Genomic DNA, 18,726 nt, shown 5'->3' with positions numbered 1-18,726 from the left:
ATCCACCAATTTTTACACATTTTTCCGTGTCAGGATCAAAACACACAGGGCATAGTAAGAGACAGCTGTCTTCTGAATTATACTTTAAGAGAACAGTCAACTGTTGTATCCCTTATTATTCCAAATTATTGATTTGTCAAAGTTAACAGTGTTTTTCAAAGCAATGACTAATATATTGCCATTCATACACCAGCATAAATATTTGAATTGTATTTAACTCTCAAGAATTACTAAACTGATCTCTTACAGAATACAGTAACCGTCCATGGAAATAACAAAATTCATTTGCAAACTGCTAAGACAGCATCTGTAAAAGACAGCTCAAAAATGAATGTGTGTGCGTTTAAAGTGAAGGGTCATCATGAAAAATGTAACTTTTTCAAGTTTCATTGTGCAAATTCAGTTCTATTGGATCACTCAAATTTGGAAGAACGATTTTGTCACTGCACCACAGTGACATCGCAAGTATCAAATGCAGGATTCCAAACTGCTCATATGGTAACAAAAAAGATTACATGGTACATGGTCAGAGGTAAAAGCATTCCTTAGGAGAAAAAAAAAAATTTTCGAAATTTGTGGATATACTTAAAAAAAAATACTGGAAGCGATTACTGTCCAGATGACTTATGCTAGGCCACACGACAAGCCACGGTTTGTACTCAGAAGTCACGCTAGTCTTTTCTAGGGGGCAGGGATGTAGCACTGAACTCACTTCAGAACCTACTATAGGTGTGTGAGCACCACATGGCTTCCACAAGGCATTTACAAATGTCCCTGTTAACAAGTGGGTGAGTCCATTGTGGAGAGAGTCAAGATGCTTCTGTCGTTGGCATAGAAGGGATCCGATGAACTCCATGATCTAAAGTAACGATAAAAGAAAAATTTGGCTGACTGGGAACTTACAATCTAGAGATGAGGAGAAAAGTCTATGAAAGCAAGAAATAAGAGTGTTAAAGAGTTACACTTGCCTAATCTCATAAAAGACTAATCTATTAAGTTCACGGAGGCACCTGCAATTCATTCAAACCTTTGGAAATATACTGCAATTAATCATGCCCAACTATGTCATTAATAATTCTATGTTTACTCACGGCTACAGATATTTTCATCACTATGACGTAAAATGACTAGTTTTACAACTGAAGTTTTTTATATTGTGCCTCAAAGGAAATCTGAATGTTGCATGTCTAAGTTGAGGCACTGTGAATGCTACAATCTGATTTAGCCTGAGGTCATTCTAGTAAAGCCTTGTGGTACGCACAGCTAACCGTGGTCACCCAGTATACTGGTGTTCTCATGTTAAACGTCCACGCTGTCTAAAGTTGTGGGTAGGCACACTTTACCTAGTGCCAGGAATCTATTTCATCCCTTACGGTTAAAGTTAAAATTTAAGGCATCAGGAAAACTACCTAACATGTCACAGCTTTTGATTCAGTTGGGATCTCACAGTGTCCTTCTCTTAAGGACAAATTACTACGTAGGAAGAAATACTGTTCTTTGTTAACGCTATTACAGGATTGAAGCTGAAAAATAGAAGGTTGCAAGGCAGGACATCAAAATGTAACAAACTTATCCTCCAAATCTGCCTCTGTCAGAAATCTGCTGTTTCTTTAGAACTTTCCCATGCGGTGCCTTGACATGAGTACCACTAATGGGAGATCTGAACAATGCAGTAATGAATCCTACTGTACAAGAAGAGTATGTGATCCAGCACTCTTAATATTTTAGTGACAAGTTGACAGACAATTTAATGGAACAGACAGACAAAAATGCATTTTATCATACCACACCACACATTTTATATTCTAACTGGTGAATGAAGCTATAGCAAATACTTCTCAAATACGTTTTACAAGCAGTAAATTAAGTACAAAGGACTGTATTCCTGTGGCCCGCTACTCCAAGCATTTGTACAACTTTGATTCATCCAAGTTTTTATCAAAATTTGACACCATGCTTGATTTCATGTTCAGTTATCGTATCTGACAGAATATCATATTTGACAGAATATCAGGAGCTCGGAATACAACGCAAACTAGCTACAGCAACATTATTTAAAATAGCGCTCTTCATTCTACAGCGGCACTCAGACAATGTATTTACCAGCATCACTTCATTCAACAAAAATAATTTGCAGCTACCTCCTGGTTGAATAAGCAGCTGTTTTATCCATCCTGTCTGGGACTGTACAACCTTCTGAAGATATCAGCTTTAGGTAAAAATCAAAACAGCTCAAGCTCGTGAACAAAGGCTAAACAGTTTTCCAAGCATTTTTAAATCACCAAATAAATTTCTTAACTGTACCTTCAGGATTTCACAACTTGTAACTGCCTCATGTGATTTAAGCAATTAGTACATTAAAAAATAAGGAAAGACTTTCACATATTACCAGGAAAGTGCAGGGGAAAACATAGTCTTAGTGCCTTGACTTTTAGACTAGTTTAAATGTCAATGCTGAGTGGAAGGAGCTGAAGCCACTGAAGAAAACAAGACTGAAGTTTAAAAAAAGTCTTTCCTAGTTGTACTGTACATAAATTTAAGTGAAACTAGAAGATGGTTCAGAGTAATTTCAACCAGAGGCAGAAGCAAAAACTACAGAACTTCAAGCCCTTAGTGTAGCACCAAGATAGTTTTGCATATTCATTAAACATAATACTAACTTAGGTGTTCTAACAACTCAAAATTATTCAGCTACATGGAACTTCATCTGAGAGTAACATGAGGTAAGCAGACAAGGAAACCTGAGAAAAAGCAGTCTTCGAAACTGTTTAATATTCTGTCAAATATGAGTTATCTTCAATAAATATTTGTAAGTTCTTAAAGAAAGAAAAATTGAGTGGAAAAAAGAGGAAATTATAAAAAATGCAAATGCATTGTAGAAAATAAAACACAGAATACCTACCTTATAAGACTTGTACGTTACTAAAGGCAAATGTTACACTAAAAATCTGCCCTAATTAGATAACAATAAATGAAAAAAATTTGCATGAGAAATCCCTCATTTGGAAAGCACAGTTTTACAGAGAAGTGGAAAAAAACCCAAAAAACTTAGAGCAACTGCTACCAAAATGTTGATTTTTAGACCAATTAAATGTTCACCTTGTAGATTAAAAATTCTATTAAATTGTTTATTTTATACATCATGCCCACTTTCTATACAACAAGAGTTTGAATTAAAAGTGTACTTAATCATAACAGCTCATTTTTCATATGGAATGAAACATTTTGCATAATCACACCCTAGATCTGTAGAAACATTGAATAGGTTTCATAAGCAAGCCAGAAGGGAGAAACTGAAACCACAGACACTGTGTTCAACACAAGAGTCCGAAGCAGAGATGTACTACATACCAAGTCAACACCTAAAGGCAGAATCGGAACTGACAACGCTCGTCAGTGAAAATTACCCACACAAGATTTTATAGCGAATGAATGATATCACAACCTTTAACCAAAAGAGACAAGTTGTTCAAATACAAAATGAGTTTCCTTGAAAACGTGTGAAGTTCAACTTTTTCGGGTTTGCCTTTTGACCAATGAAGGACCATGATATCATTCAGGGACTGAGAGATTACAATGTACAAAAGACTATTTTTATTTCTACCCCCAAATATTTCCATGTTTGTCAGCTATCCCTCTTTATTTGGAAATGGGGAAATGGCACATTAGCAGATTTAGTGAAAGCATCTCACAGTTAGACTGACTGCAAGAGCTCTAGACATATTCGATTACTCTAACGTGCTTTTATCCCATTGAGGTTTGTTTCACATGTGGCTCGTGAAGCAAAAAAGATTTATTTAGCACATACTTTGGAATGGCACACATGATTTTGACAATATACCTTCTAGAGAACAAAAAAAAGCGTTTAAAATTCTTAGAAGCCGAAGGCTGTGTTCTGTCAATTACTCTGATTTTAGAAATACATTATAAAAGTTATACTACAAAAATATTTCATCTTCATATCAATCAATGGCTGAAAGATTTAAAGACTCTCCTAACAATGAAGCTGTATTTAAGGAGGGGAATGTGAGCCTTTTGTATATCTTCAGGAGTAATGCAAGCTCCAAGGTAAATATTTGGAGGTTGTACATCAAGAACCAAAGGGAAAAGTCTTTTGACTTTACAAACAACTCCTGATTTGTGAAGGCAAAAAAAAAAAAAAATCATAAAAAGGAGAACAAAACCAGCAGCAAGCTCGATTTTCTAAAGAGAAGAACGTACAAATCAAGAGAAATTATGACAGACACAAGTACTTACTTGAAGTAAGCCAAACTAAACGTTTTAACAGAAATCTTTTGAAAACTGTTTTTCCCCCTCCCCATCCCAAAAGAAAGCACTCAAAAAGAAACAAGAAACTATCTTTTAGGATGAAAAAAGTACAATAAAGAGTTGAATTTCCTACTTAAATAAGCAAAACCTGCAGCTGGTTTGCTAGACATCTATTGCTGCAGGCTCATCAGGTTCCAGTTTATAGGAGAATCGTCTGCGGCAAAGGCTATTGAGAGAAATGCCACACCTGTTGACCCGGGTTGGACTACATCTTCCCATTAGTCGTTCCAGCATTCTTCTAACAGATGTGCATGCTGTCTCCCCATCTGAGAAGCAGCACATGGAGTCCAAGCAGCTGATACCTGAACCTGCCTCAGTAAGCTGGAAAGGGGAAAAAAAAAGCATAAAATGAAAAAAAATAAATCAGTACTCACAGATTCTAACAATGAAGATGGTATCAAAAAACACTCAGGAAAAGCAGGTTTTCTTAAAGTTAGAGTGTTGAGTATTTTTCAATTTTTTATTTTAACATTTTTCGATATAGAACTACAACGATTAATAACATTACCATTTCCCTTCTTAAGGCCTATACACACTGAAATTTGATCTTCCCATGGTTTGCACACAGCCTTGGTAGGCGGATGGAAATCGTTTAGCACCATCTCTGCTTAATGTTGGAAATAAACTGGTTAGCAATTCTCCGTGTTACACCTATAATGAATCTCTGGAGCAGAGCATCATGCAGTTTAAGCTGTGATGCCTTGATTAAGCTCAGCAGAGGTACAACAATTTATACAAGCTGCAGGTCTGCCCTATTTTAAGGGAAATCTATCAAAAGAGAGCTTCAGACCAGGGCTGCAGAATACAATGCAGCAACCCAATTGTAAGTAGTGATTTTTCCTCAAGAAGCACAGAATGCAACTTCTTGTAAGAATTTACATTATATCTCTACCATAGATACCCTTGGCTTGGTAAGGAACAAAAAGCACATTCCTGATTTTGTGAATTATCTTTTCTCTAAATGCAAGCAAGGTTGATGTTAGAAAGGTTCAGTCATGTTCATGCCAGCATGAAGAATAATTCAACATTAGCATAATAAACTGTCTACTGTTCATTCTTAGTAGGTGAGAAAAAGACCCAAACAAAATGAAAAAATAACACAGAGATGTATGGGTTTAAGTTAAGTGCCATCTATCAGTGTGCTCCTCCATATTATTTTTGCGCACTAGTTAACAGCAGCATAACTAAAATCTAACTGAAATCTAATACTGCTGGAAAGAGAATACCCAAAACTGACTTCAATATCCTTTCCACAAGGCAATAAAAATGTGGAGTGTTGGGGATGCTTTTTAATTTAATTTGAAATACTGCATGAGAGCATCCTGTCAAACAAATGCTGAACACAAGCTAAATTTAAGCATCCGTTACCCTCATCTCTCTCTCAGACACCAGTGAATGAGGAAATCTGGGAGGAGGCATCTTAGTCTATGATAAGACACAGCTTACTTAAGAGCTTCCCCCAACTTTTCACTGTGTGGTTAACGGTTGCTGACTATTGTCTAAAGACTTCGGTTCCCAACCCCGATTTCTTTCATGCCACCCACACTTGCCCAACACTGCAAGGAAAGCAAAGAACCTCAGTTTCCTATGGGAATGGTTTACTATGAGCAGACACATTGCTTCCTAATCCCCCAAAACAGGCAACTGGACAGATTACAGCTTCATAACAGAACAATTCCTATAGTATAAAGAAAAGACAGCTAACAGAAGCGAGGCATCTGGAAATCCAAGAGAAAAATCTCAACTGGTAAGACAAGGAGGGAGCACAACACAGGCAGAACTGGTGTTTCCATGCATTTTTTCCTACGTCTGCCCCTTCCTCAGCTCTGTTCCACATTCCCCATGGTCCCTCTGGATCTTCCCATCACACCGCGCAATGTGATGCTTACAGGACTGTCAGTTAACAAATGCATGAACTTACAGAAAGCATTACAAACTGAAACCCTTGATTTAGTTGCTGCTCCTCGGAGGCCATGCATGAGTGAAGGCAGAACACGAACACACACTTCTGACTAACTCACACTCATTTGGGAGGTCTTCTGGACAGAAAATGAACATTTACTGTGATAATGAACTTCCGTAAATACCTGAGAGGCAGAAGCTTTGCAACTGAGAGGTCTAAAAGGGGGTTTGGGTAAAACCAAACCAAACCACTTAGTCTAACACAAGGTGTTAGTCCCCTGAACACCCTTAACTGATGACCATCACATTTGGTCACAGAAGATACCACACTTAGGAACAGCAGAATTTGCAGCATTGCAGTACTAGCAGATATGACCTTCACAGCAACTTCACACTGCACTCACAGTGTATCAGACAAGAAATTACACAGAGCAGAAGGAATTCCTATTAAGAGGTCAGAAAGCAAGCTCCCTGCTGCATATGCCGTGATCTCCACAGCTGTGTTCACAGCAATACAGAGCAAACTCTCACATTCCTACAGTTAGGATTTCAAAAAGACTATTTAGCCCATCCATTATCCTGTAGCAGACCAAGGTAAAGTTACTGCAAAGGGTCATATTACAGGTGTTGCATGTAGGATCACATCGACCAGACTTTTCCCCAGCCCCCTCCCACCCCGAATCTGGTGACCTGAGCGCTAGCAGCCCTACATACTATTCAAAGACTGGCAAAAAGAGAAACCAAGAGTAACCCAAACTAGCTTCCACAGAGTGAACCCTCAGCTCTGCATTTTGGGAGGCTGATGTCTCCTCTTCACTACCATCTCCTTCTTGTTCTTCTCAAGTTAAGATACTCACAAAAAACTAGGATCAGGCTTGAACCATGATTTATGGAAACTTTAATATTATCCTTTTTTAAAAACAGCAAATATGACCTTACATAAGCCTGGAAACAACATTTCTGTGTTACCAAAGTCACAGTTAAAAGTAAAGTAATATTGGGAGAGCATTGACAACATAAAAATAAATTGAATTTTATGTGTAAATACAGTTTATCACTGCCTGGTAAACATCGATTTTTGTATTTATATCCACTACACGGAAGGAAGATACTTATATTATGCTAAAGAATCCCTTTTCTCAGTTTTCTCTCTGTGGCAGACAATTATGATCATAGTTTTATACCAAAGTAAAACCTGGCATGGTAAGGCAGTAGAGCATAATGGTCCTTCTCTGAAGACCTGAAACAAACGCTCAGGAAATGGAGAGACAATGCTTTAGAAAAAATTAGTAAGTATCGAGCAACATCTGGTACTATTCATATTTGGGCTGCAAATAAAGTATTTTCATAAGGTAAGTTCCAGGATCACAATAAACATGATAATGGCCCATTTAATGTAATAAATGAAAAAGCAACTGAAGTGCAGAACTAAAGAGTGATTCAGCTTGATAAGGAAAAATCAAACCCACATACTATGATGCAAATTTTCTTGTAGTTATCAAAAATATGGGAATTTTGGAGATGGCTCTATGACTGTCTATATATGATATATGTAAATATATATATACACACACATTAGGGTAGAGTGGGAGTACTACCTAGTGAACGTAAGAACTGTCGGGTAGGCTAGATGGATCTAGCAGTTGCCTATTGTCCTCCCCTCTGTGCCTGCTTTCAGCAAAGTCACATGCTGAGCTGACTGAACCCTTATCTTCTTCCATCTAGAAGGACAGAAAAGCAACAAATCGTATAAAGCACCATGCTTGCATTGCTTTAAAACAGTAACCATTTTTATATGAACTTGCATTTTACAGATCTCTTCTTGAGAGAACAAGGCATATTTACAAGGTAAAGAGGCAGTTTTTTCCAGTTAATCGGTGGATCAGACACAGTTTATCAGTGCACAAATATTAGAAGTGTTCGGTCTTTTTGTGCACCACAGACTACAAAAGGGGAACACCCAACAAATTTGAAATCGATTTCAAATTTTCAGATTTTGGAGTTTTCTTTGTTTTCCCCCTTCTAATAGAAAGGACCACTTCAGTTTGTCTTATTACAGGGTATTCTATAAGCCACAAGACAAAAAGACATTTCAACTATACATGTAATCACGTTGAAATATACAGTTGGGACTTTCTTGAACAGGAAATGTATTTAACCCTATATACCAAGTTAAGAGCACTGCAGCGTATTTTCTGGAGCCCAGGTCCTAGCTGCCAACATGTCTGATGTCCACACGGACGTTTCAGAAAATAAGATAGTTATTACTATTCCACAATTAAGTTAAAACTTGCTCTCTACTGTAAAGCTCACTTTAACCCTTAATATACTGTATACCAAAACTCCAAAGAACTAGATTTAAAATTTTAAAAGAAAATATAAGAACGTTGACATCTAACAACTTCACTGGCACTTATGTTTTCAAGGTTTTTCTACTCTTCATCTCTTTGAATCAAGTAAACCTGCAAGTCACAAATTACTTTGTTATTTCAAAGTCATTAGCCAAAAGTATCATTAGGTAAGTAAACACATGCACTTTTGTGACTGAAGATAAATACGAAATAGTCTATTCTTCCCATTCCCTCTTCCTGTGATAGATTCTGTGGATTAGCTGACAGATCAGCACCACACTATGCTAACACAATATACAAACCTGTGAAGGAAGACATTACCCTTGTTCAAAAAGTTTAGCACATTAAGATGTTCTGGTATACTTTGCTAGTGCAAAGGCATGCTTGCACTTTATTGAATAGTCAGCTTGGAAATATATATATGTTCCTTACAGAAAACATAGCTGTAACAGGAACAGAAACCTGTCTGTTCTCAACTTTTACACAGCTGGGCTGGATCAGGTATGAAAGCTATTAGAAGGGGAATCCTATGAAACAGTAACTAGAAGAAAAAATAAAGACAAGTAACGAAGGCTGTGAAGCCAGGGCCAAGGAGTCTGGAGCTCTGGTGACAGCAAATCTGTACAGAGATGAAGGGAGAACAGGGCAACAACAGACTCATGGGCCTGTAGATGGGGAAAGAACAGGGTCTTGGCTGTGCTAAGGCAAATGCTACAGTTTGGGAATCCCAGATATAATGTTATGCACTGACAGCCTTCTCTGTAAATAAAAACCTTTTGTGTTCTACATTTTTCTTAGGACTGTGTACAGTCAGAACACACTGTCCAAAAGGTAAAAACTCTATAAACATAGTTAATCCCATCAGCAAGTAGAATTAAAACATCTGTCCAAGCAACACTTCTCACATGTGGCTTAAGAATTCTGACAGTTCTTATAAAGCACAGACACATGTATACATACATACACACACAAAACTGTTTACAAAGAAAAACCTGAAATGAGATACAACGGGGCCCAGTTAGTACCCTAAGATATATATTTCACGTGTTCCAAGAACAGCAGAGACAGCTACAGAGGGGAGAAATAGCACTCGGTCAGTCTCCAGCTAAGCATGAAGCCAGCACCCGACCTGTGCTGCCTGATTTACTCTTCAACCCAAGGTACAGAAGTGACAGCAAAGTTCAGAGGTACACACGGGACTGCATTTCTGACTTACCGGAATCACATGGACACTTAAAAGACCCCCCCAAAAGCTCTTAACTGTACCTCACAAATGTACTTAATACAAGCTTGAGCATTTTTTGCACAGTGTGAAGCCCATAGACATAAAAATCGATTATAACATCATACTTTCCTTTTAATTTGCATTCATAAAGGTATTCTCCTTTTGCGTATCAACAGAACAGTAAGCACATTTGCAGAACCAGGCATAACTCAGTTTAACCTGGTGCTATATTCCTTCTGAGGTTTTTAACACATATTTAACAAACAACAAAAAAACCACCAAAGCCTGTTCATCAATCTACACGCATTCTGCGGTCACAAAGGACGCAGTTTTACTGGGTGGGCATCTACAAACGAGGTGTGACAGAATTAGCTGCTTATGGCTACATTCACTGAGCAGCTGTTTTGTTTCATGTTCCTACAGTGTTCCTGGCTTTCTGTGCTCTACTCCTTTGGGAAAACAGCTGCCCTGGACACCACAGAAACTAGCCCATGGTCTTCACTCCAAATTGGTTTTTATTTAGTACAGTGAAGTGACTAGTTGCCATCTATTAACTGATTTCCCTTTTCACTGTTTTAGGTAAGGATCCACAGGATAGCTTCCAAACTTCATCTGAAGGCTACAAAGAACTAGAGGAACCCGAATCCTTGTTTCTCTCTTGTTGCACTTTGCAACTTCAACTACATAGTATAAGGCACTCACTGCTTGTATTTCAGGTACCTTACTATTCAGATACTGAAGTGTAAAAATTCTGACATACAAGAGAATTAGATTTGCATAATTATTTGTCACTCCTCGACAAAGCAAATTTCCCATTTTTCCCAGCCCCTTCCCTAAATGTAGTATGAAGAAAATGCCCTCAAGTTAGGAAGCATTCTCCTCTTTCAATATTTTAATAACTGCAGTGCTGCATTCCTGGACATCTTTATTTTTCTTTCACCATCCAGTTGCATAACCCTTAAAACATGCTTGGTTTTGGAAAGTTTGACAGAATCTTTTGTTATGAAACCTTTGGTGTAGATATGATGCACCATGGAATCCACTTTAATAACTCAGTGAGAAAATAGAGGTTTACTGGAAATAGATTTATCCAAAGTTTGGGGTTTTTTTAACCTTTTTAAAAAGGTAACTTACATGACACTGATAAATCAAGGATTTTAAAAGCTAACTTGTAAATGCTTTTGCAGAGGAATCTCCCCAATATGTTGCTAAATTTACTCAAATTGAAGAGGTATACTGCAGTTTGCCCGTTTTAAAGCTATTAAGTGCTGAATTTAAAACAAAACGAAAGACCCCACCACTACCTCCCTGAGGTGCTTGGAAGCCTAAGCTGGCATGTCTGAGTGTGACAACTTATAGCTAAACAGAAGAGCCATTTCAAGTGTTGCCTTGCAAAGGTATAGCACACTCCCTGAGGAAACACAAAGCTTTTCTCTTTTTTGTTTTCCCCTCTTTAGAAGGGCTTGTGTCATCTGTTTCAGTTAAACACTAAAAATTCTCTGCTGATCGTTTACAGTGTCAGCTTCCTGTCTCCCACTTCCCCTCAGTTAAACAAATGGCAACTAAGTCCCAATAATATAGGTTGGCTGGCTCTCCTAGCACCTATTTGCGTATTTCTAAACACCACAGTCACCTTAAAAAACGTTTAAAAGGAATCAGTTCTTTGCATTAATTCTTGCTACAGAATTTAGAAGTAGATACGGGTGGGATAAAACATCAAACAGGTTGAGACATTATTGATGCATATGAATGCTTTAGTCTTAGAAATGAAAATCAGCATTTGATAGCATTTCATGTACTGAACTCAATACATTTGAAGAATTTCAAAATCATACTAGTTCACCTACACAGACACATGTACTCTTTGATCTTTTTTTGAAAAATTTTCTCAGACTTTGTAGCCAAATGCCTTTAGGAATATGTATCCATACACATTGAAAACAAACAACACTCACTTTATAGATGCACAAAACAAACACAAAAAGCCTTAGCCACACAAGTATATATACGCACCCAAACTTAAAACATTTTCTGCCCTTTCAAAAAAAGTGAAAGCAAATTAAAATGGGAAAAAAAACTCACAAGAAATTGCTGCCTGAAATATATGGACTTTCCTGTCACAGCCTTATGAAGCTGACACTATCCAACATGCAAAAAGCACTGTTAATTTTAATTATAAAGAAATTAAAAGCATTATAACCATGCTAGAAACTGTGATTATTTAAAAATGGATGCAAGAAGAGCTACATCTGTATTCTGAAAGTTGAGCATCATGCTAGGGATGTTTTTTCCTAAAAAAAGCACGTCCAACACATGCTACTTAGGAGAAGCATTTGGCTCAAAAACACAGAGCAAAGCCAATAAATAACCAAACTGAATGTATCTGCACTACAAGTATTGCCCTCTCAACCCACTAATATTCATGCCTCTTCCCATCTCTCTCAGCACTGGTTAGTTCATCTTCAGCATGCATAAGAGTTGATGAGGAACTGCCCCTCCTACTCTACCTAATTTTGCTCAGCTGATTCCTTGCCCTGGACAATGGCTGCAGTGCGATGAACTCGTCACTTAAAGCAACTCTGTTGGAGTACATCTACAATTGGACAGAGAAGGGATGGAACATACATGTCAGTAAGTAGCAGCAGTAATTTTCTGAGAGAAAGACACAGGACAAGACATTGTTATTTAAGTGGAATACACATCATATATAGAACACAAGCCTGGTACCTTCAGGACAGCTCCTGGGGTCATCACAGCCAGTTATTGTTTGGTCGGACCTTTCTTAAGTGTACCTTAGCTTTCGTACTGAGAAAAAAGGCCTATACACTTTTACATCTGTACTTTACCAGACTTCTTTATTCAGTATTACCTTCTGTCCTCAATAGTGCTGTGATTTGTATTTACCTTAAGATTCATATTTTGATTCAGATTTACTTTACTGTCCTCTTCCTCCTAAATGATTCTGTAACAGACCTATAGTCAGAAATCACCCAGAAGCTACTTCAGGGCAACAGGTCAAAGTCAAACATTCTAAGACGGATCTTCTCTTAAGGCCAGTAAAAAAAAAACACTCGGGACACAAGAAAAAAAAACCAAATTACACACATGCACCCTAAGTGCATTGAGGAAGGTAGAGTTAACCAAACTCAGCCCTCTATAAAATTCAATTCATGCTTGCTTGTCAAAATTTTAATATACTGACTCCCAAAATGGGATAGTTTTTTTTTTTTAAAGTTGTTGTGACACAGAACAATACCTACATTTAGAAGTTCATCTTTTACCTGAATTTCTCCAGTGTTACTCGCTCATACCAGTTAAATTTCTTTGTTTGCATGAATAAATTAGCTACATGTAACATCTAACTGATGAGATACAAATTGACTGTTGATTCTGTGACCCTATACTAAATCAAAGATATAAAATCAAGTTCCTTATCTACTCAGTAGAGTACGGCAGATGGCTACAGATGCAGTGAATTCAGAGCACTAAGTGGGGCAACTTGCACAACTAATGTGCTCTTAGTTTCTGAAAGATTAAAACAATAAGGACAAGCATTTTCAGCTGAGACACCTGTGTTCCTGGGAATATTTTAGAATTTAAATGATGAGGGACAGAAACAAATAACTGTGATTAAAAAAAATAGTGACTAGATCATGCCAAATTTGTCTTGCCCTGATAAAACTTAGTAACTGTAAACTAAGCTTTTTCTTTCCCTCAATATGCAAATATACTTCATCCTACAATTAAAAATTAAAATTTAAAAATATTCAGTTATACAGAGGGTGCACCTACACTCTGAAAAATGCATTTAAAAGGGCAATAGACAAAGTTCCATATTCACTCTTTGAATGACTTCCACAAATAATTCCTTAGCTTTTAGGACAAAGACATTCTCCCAATTCATTCTATCAGAAAGTCAGAGTCCTCTCCTCTGGTTTGAAACTGAAAGAAAAATATTTACTAGAAATTTTAAACAAATCTAATGAGGTACAATCACAAAAGAAGCATTCTGTCCCTTTTTGGCAACAAATGTGCTAAGCTGGTCATCTGTTCATCTTCACTTGTGTCTGCTACTCCCCCACTACAAGAATAGCTGATGAAATTCAGTCGGGCTGATTGTGCCTTTAAAAGTAAGAGTGGGAAAATCTCATATACCTCAACAAAACCAACAAACAGGTGCCTTCTTTTCACAAATACATTTTTAACTATGATTTTCCTGTCAGACACACACAGAGAAACTACTAAATGGCTGCTGAAGCGTTTCTGGTCAAATCAGATTTTAGATACCTCAACTTTGGAGTATCAGGAATGAAGTGTTTTCAGAAAAAGTACTGTGGTAAACATAGACCCTAATGCTGACACTGTCAAATGGCAAAGTAGAATGTGAATTAAGAGGGGGAAAAAAAAAGATGACTAGTAGAGATGCACAACGCAAAGTCCTCATGGCTATAAATCAAGCGGTAGCCACAGGAAATGAGTTGGACATTTATCAAGATTCTTTCTTAAAAATAAGAAGTCCAACTGTGTCTTTGATGACACAACTGCAATGTAAGCAAACTGAACCCGGAAATTCTTTGAATTGATTCAGAAAGCAAAAGAATGCAACAAGAATATGGATAAGGCTAGAGAAAAAAGATGCGGGCTTTTTGGTTTTTAATTCAAGCACTTTAGAAACATGAGAAACCTCAACCACCATATCAATACACTGCCAAATAGAAACTGCTGATGTACAGGAAGGAAAGGGAAGCGTTCAATAAATATTGCCACTAGTTTTTGAAGGAAAAAGATAAATAACTATCATTACCTATAGAATTTCTCCTATATCGAGACTCTTTAATCCAAAAAGTGCAATCAAGAGTCTTTACCAGGTCCAGCTGAACAGTCTTCTGAAAGCTAGTGGTTATTCACCCTGGCTTTTAGCTACTAAATTCCAAGACTGGAAAAAGCAGCTAATATTCCAGTTTTGAAAAGGGACTAATGGGATATTTTGGCTAGCAATAGGTTTGTCAGCATGACATTGATCCTAGGCAAATTAAGAGAATGTCTCACATGGATTTTTTTAACACACAAATTAGAAGGGTAGTATAATTTAAGTAAATCAGCATGCACTTAGACCAAGTAATTACAAGGTTAGCTGCTAAAGGTAACAGTACTGATGTAGTGCAGTTAAGAGATCTGTATGGCACATAGTGTAACTTGGATTAAGCACCTAGGACACCACAAAATCAATATGGCACACAAACGGATTAAAAACTGATAAAAGGTTTCAGAACATAACTGCATATGGGATATCTTTGTCAACTGGATTCTTCATTTACTTTCACATATTTTTTGGACCTATGCTATTTGACCTCTCATCAATGACCTGGAAGAAGCCAACAAAATCACTTCCAGATGAGAAAGAGATGCAAAATAGGTTTGTAAACTGAATACAGCTGGGGGATTAATTATTTCCACACTTGGCTCCGACGTATGCTGTGCTGGAATATTGTGTCTACTGGTGAAATCCAAAATTCAAGATGAGGTTGAATAATAGTGAAGATTACAGGAGAAACACAAGAATGATTAAAAGTCTGTAAAATATCCTTTTTGACAAAAGATGCAAGTCCAATCTACTTTTCAGTGAGACAAACCAATTTGATCACTAACCTAACTGTGAATTAAACAAAAAATTGCTAATAGAAGGCTTTTCAGTATAGCAGAAAAAATATAAAAAGATAAAATGCTGAAAACAAGCCAGAGACAGCAATTATTAGAACAATGGGTCAGGATGAGTTCTGCATAACTGTCACTAAAAAGGAGAAAACACTCAAACACAAATGAGAGATTTACTTAAAAGCCTAATTTCAACAGAATGCTTTCAAGGAGGTTTTGTAGCCTGTGTTAGGCAAAAGGGAGATTGTATTATTATAGCATGTCTTTAGACCTCTTCTATGAATTTATGAAACTGCCACGTAGGTAATTATCTTTTATTACACAATCAACAATCAAATACATGGCATATGATATAAACAAGATTTAAGAAATACTAATTAAAACAAGTCCTACTAAAGTAATTTTTAAAATTGTTTTCATTACAGTTTAAGAACTATTCAGTGCCAATTACAGTTGAAGAGAGAGCTTCTAATACCTAGACAAAAATGAGAGTAAGTTACCATCTTTAAAGCAGTACAAAAACGCATAATATGATCCCCTCATACAGTTGCAAGCTGAGATGCAAAAGACTGAGTGACCCCTCTATAAGTAATTCTATTGTTGAAATAAATTACTTAAACATAAATGTTATCTCCCTTGTAAAGTGGTGTCCTCATTTTTGTAATTTTAAATTAACCATTATCTTTTGAAATGAGAACACATGCATTAAACTTTGACAGCAATGTAAAAGAATAATTAAATATCACAGGAAAGTAATTAGTTTACAAGACAGATTTTAACAGACATGTTTTTAACTATTGATCAAGTTGGATACAAAAGCATAACATTACCTGAGCTTTTTCAGTACTTGTTGGTTGTAGATGTCTGTACAGCACTTTCTTCACAACATCAAGAAATAAACAAGCAACTACTATGAGGATTATGGCAAACCAAGCAGAACCACTTGACAACAGCTGAACAAATACAAAGTACATGTCCTGGGTATGTAAAAACGGCCTAAAAAATTAAAAGAAGTAACAATTACTAAAAGGGACTTCTAGAAAGAAAAAAGTAACAGCACAGGCAGGCTCAAGTGTATCTTAGGTTACACCAAGCAGCAAGTCTCTCAGGATGCAGTTACAACTGCATCGTGTCCATGAGGTCTAGCAATCTGTTAGATCTGACCTGCAAATTCTGGGGAAGGAGGGTTCCAAGCTCTAGAGGGAAACATTCTGGTTCCGTTTTAAGTTGTGTTGCAGGAAATCAATCACCATCCTATCCCACTAAGACCCCAAAATACAAGCAAAACTACATCACTTTACTGATTCAAACCCTAGATTACTCATTTTTGTTGCAAACATTTGCCTACTACAACTACCTTTGGGAACCTATCTACTTTTTAAAAACAAAAATGCCTTTATAGTCACAGGCTGTCAGAGGAAAGTAATTTCTGTCCTTGAGCACAGGGGACCTTAGCAGCATTGCTCAAATTTCTAAAAGAAACACCAAAAGTGAGTGGCTGCCCTAGGTTTAAAATCTTTTTCCAACACCTGTCACAAAATTCAGAGCAACATGGTAGAACATAATACTTCAGTGTTTTTTTCATATCTTCACCTGTCATATGTGCTATAGAAGGCGGGGGGGGAGGGGGAGGGGAATTAAAAAAAAAAAAAAAATCACTCACCAGATAATTCCCCCATAAAACAAGGAGAATATGAAATAAAATACGATGGATCCCCAAGTAACAAAATGGTTTATCCATGTCCAGAAGTGAGTTTCTAGTGCCATCTAAAACAAAGATAACTTCAATGAACTTCCTTTTCCCCCCACTTCACAGAAAATCATAAATACTTCTATCTCAAACACTAAATACTGTTGTAACATGCAAAAACTACAAAGAAAAATATTAACCACCATTGAAACCAAACATAAAAATGACTTATTTGGAATCCTCAAGAATCAATTACTTCTGTATAACTTTTGAATCTATTTTAAATTATTGCTCTATTACGTATTTGCCTATATACCCAAACACAGACAGTAATTAGTATAATATCATACCTTCATCGTAACAGTTATAACCATAACAGTGAAGACCAAAGTACCAAATGTCCAGTTTCCAAACATCTAAGAAAACGGTAAGGCAAAAATGATGGAAGAAAAAAAAAAAAAAATCAGTTGAGCATTCACGGTAAGTTTAGATTCTTCTCAAGTCAGCTACGCTAATGAAACAAGTCTGTGGACATTAGCTTGTGACAACTAATCATCGTAAAAAAGCAAGAAGGATACAAGACAAACTACTAGGAAAAAATACAGCTTATGACAAGAGCAAAATTAACAACCCACAAGTCATCTTTCTCCCTGGTTCAAAACAAATCACCACAGAGGTGACATGAAATATGAAGAAAGTCCAAAATAGTAACATCAAATTATAGGAAAATGAGGATATCAATTTGATCAATTAAGTATAACCATCCAATAGAAAGCAAGTATTGGGTGGAAGGTATTCACGTTAATGTAAGTGCAAAACACTTTGAGTTTAAACACTTCCAGATCATTTTCAACATGCAGCATCACCCAAAAGTTCACTTTTTACCCAAAGTGCAATCTTACAATTCAAAAATAATGGTGCCATTGTATTTTTCAAAGCAAATTTTAAGGAAAAGACACTTTGTTTCAAGGCTAATAAACACAAAAATCAAGCTTCAATTCTAAAACACTGAATCTGTTACTTTTGTATTCTCTTGCCCATGTAAACTAAACTATCAAAACTCTGAACAAGTTCTACAACAATAAAATCTCAGCTCTGAGAACCAAGCGGGAATGCTGAGTTTGTAATCTAGCTACACACATGCTACTCAGACACACACTGTCATTCTACAACAGGTCCAACTGCTCTGCTCTAGGAAGCAGTCTGGGTGCTGAAACTGAAGATGTTGCTGTTTCACAGCTATTTTTGCTGCTGACATACTGAACGATGACCAAACCCTCAACTTGGTCTTTACCAGTAGCAAACTAAGCAAGCAAGGAGAAAAGTACCACATGCAGACAGGCAATCAAAAGTCATCCTAGAATTTGTTAGTACAGCACAGAGGCACAAAACTGGGATTTGCACAGTTGTAGTCCTTGTTAGAGCTCTGACAAAAAAAAAATCCCAACAGCCTGATGACAGATCTCACAACTGCTTTTCTCATCTTTACACAAGGTACAAAACAGAGGCAGCCATGAGTCTAGATTTACTGATAATTTTAAAGATCTTTGCTGTAACACGTCTTCTGAAGCCTT

At 36.9% G+C, this 18,726-nt stretch overlaps 1 protein-coding gene across 1 annotated transcript; it reads right to left on the bottom strand.

Moving 5' to 3' along the window:
• Window positions 1-503: 503 nt before the first annotated feature.
• Window positions 504-17,169, bottom strand: LOC104618218 (probable phospholipid-transporting ATPase IF). The gene is made up of 4 exons (XM_010283764.1): window positions 17,126-17,169; window positions 16,293-16,458; window positions 4,517-4,650; window positions 504-859 (listed from the first exon to the last, which is right to left on the bottom strand). The coding sequence occupies exons 2-4, from the start codon at window positions 16,434-16,436 to the stop codon at window positions 778-780; spliced, it is 360 nt and encodes a 119-aa protein (XP_010282066.1). The 5' UTR covers window positions 16,437-16,458; window positions 17,126-17,169; the 3' UTR covers window positions 504-777.
• Between the last annotated feature and the right edge of the window lie 1,557 nt (window positions 17,170-18,726).

Source organism: Phaethon lepturus, unplaced genomic scaffold, assembly GCF_000687285.1.
Source record: "Phaethon lepturus isolate BGI_N335 unplaced genomic scaffold, ASM68728v1 scaffold17930, whole genome shotgun sequence".
Classification (NCBI taxonomy): Eukaryota; Metazoa; Chordata; class Aves; order Phaethontiformes; family Phaethontidae; genus Phaethon; species Phaethon lepturus.
This window is presented reverse-complemented; position numbering and strand designations above follow the sequence as displayed.

Coding starts and splice junctions, on each gene's coding strand:
- LOC104618218 (XM_010283764.1), bottom strand. CDS start 16,436: ATGTACTTTGTATTTGTTCAGCTGTTGTCAAGTGGTTCTGCTTGGTTT. Junction 4,651..16,292: donor CAAGTACTGAAAAAGCTCAG/GTAATGTTATGC, acceptor TCCCCTTTCCAG/CTTACTGAGGCAGGTTCAGG. Junction 860..4,516: donor AGTCCAACCCGGGTCAACAG/GTGTGGCATTTC, acceptor TCGTTACTTTAG/ATCATGGAGTTCATCGGATC.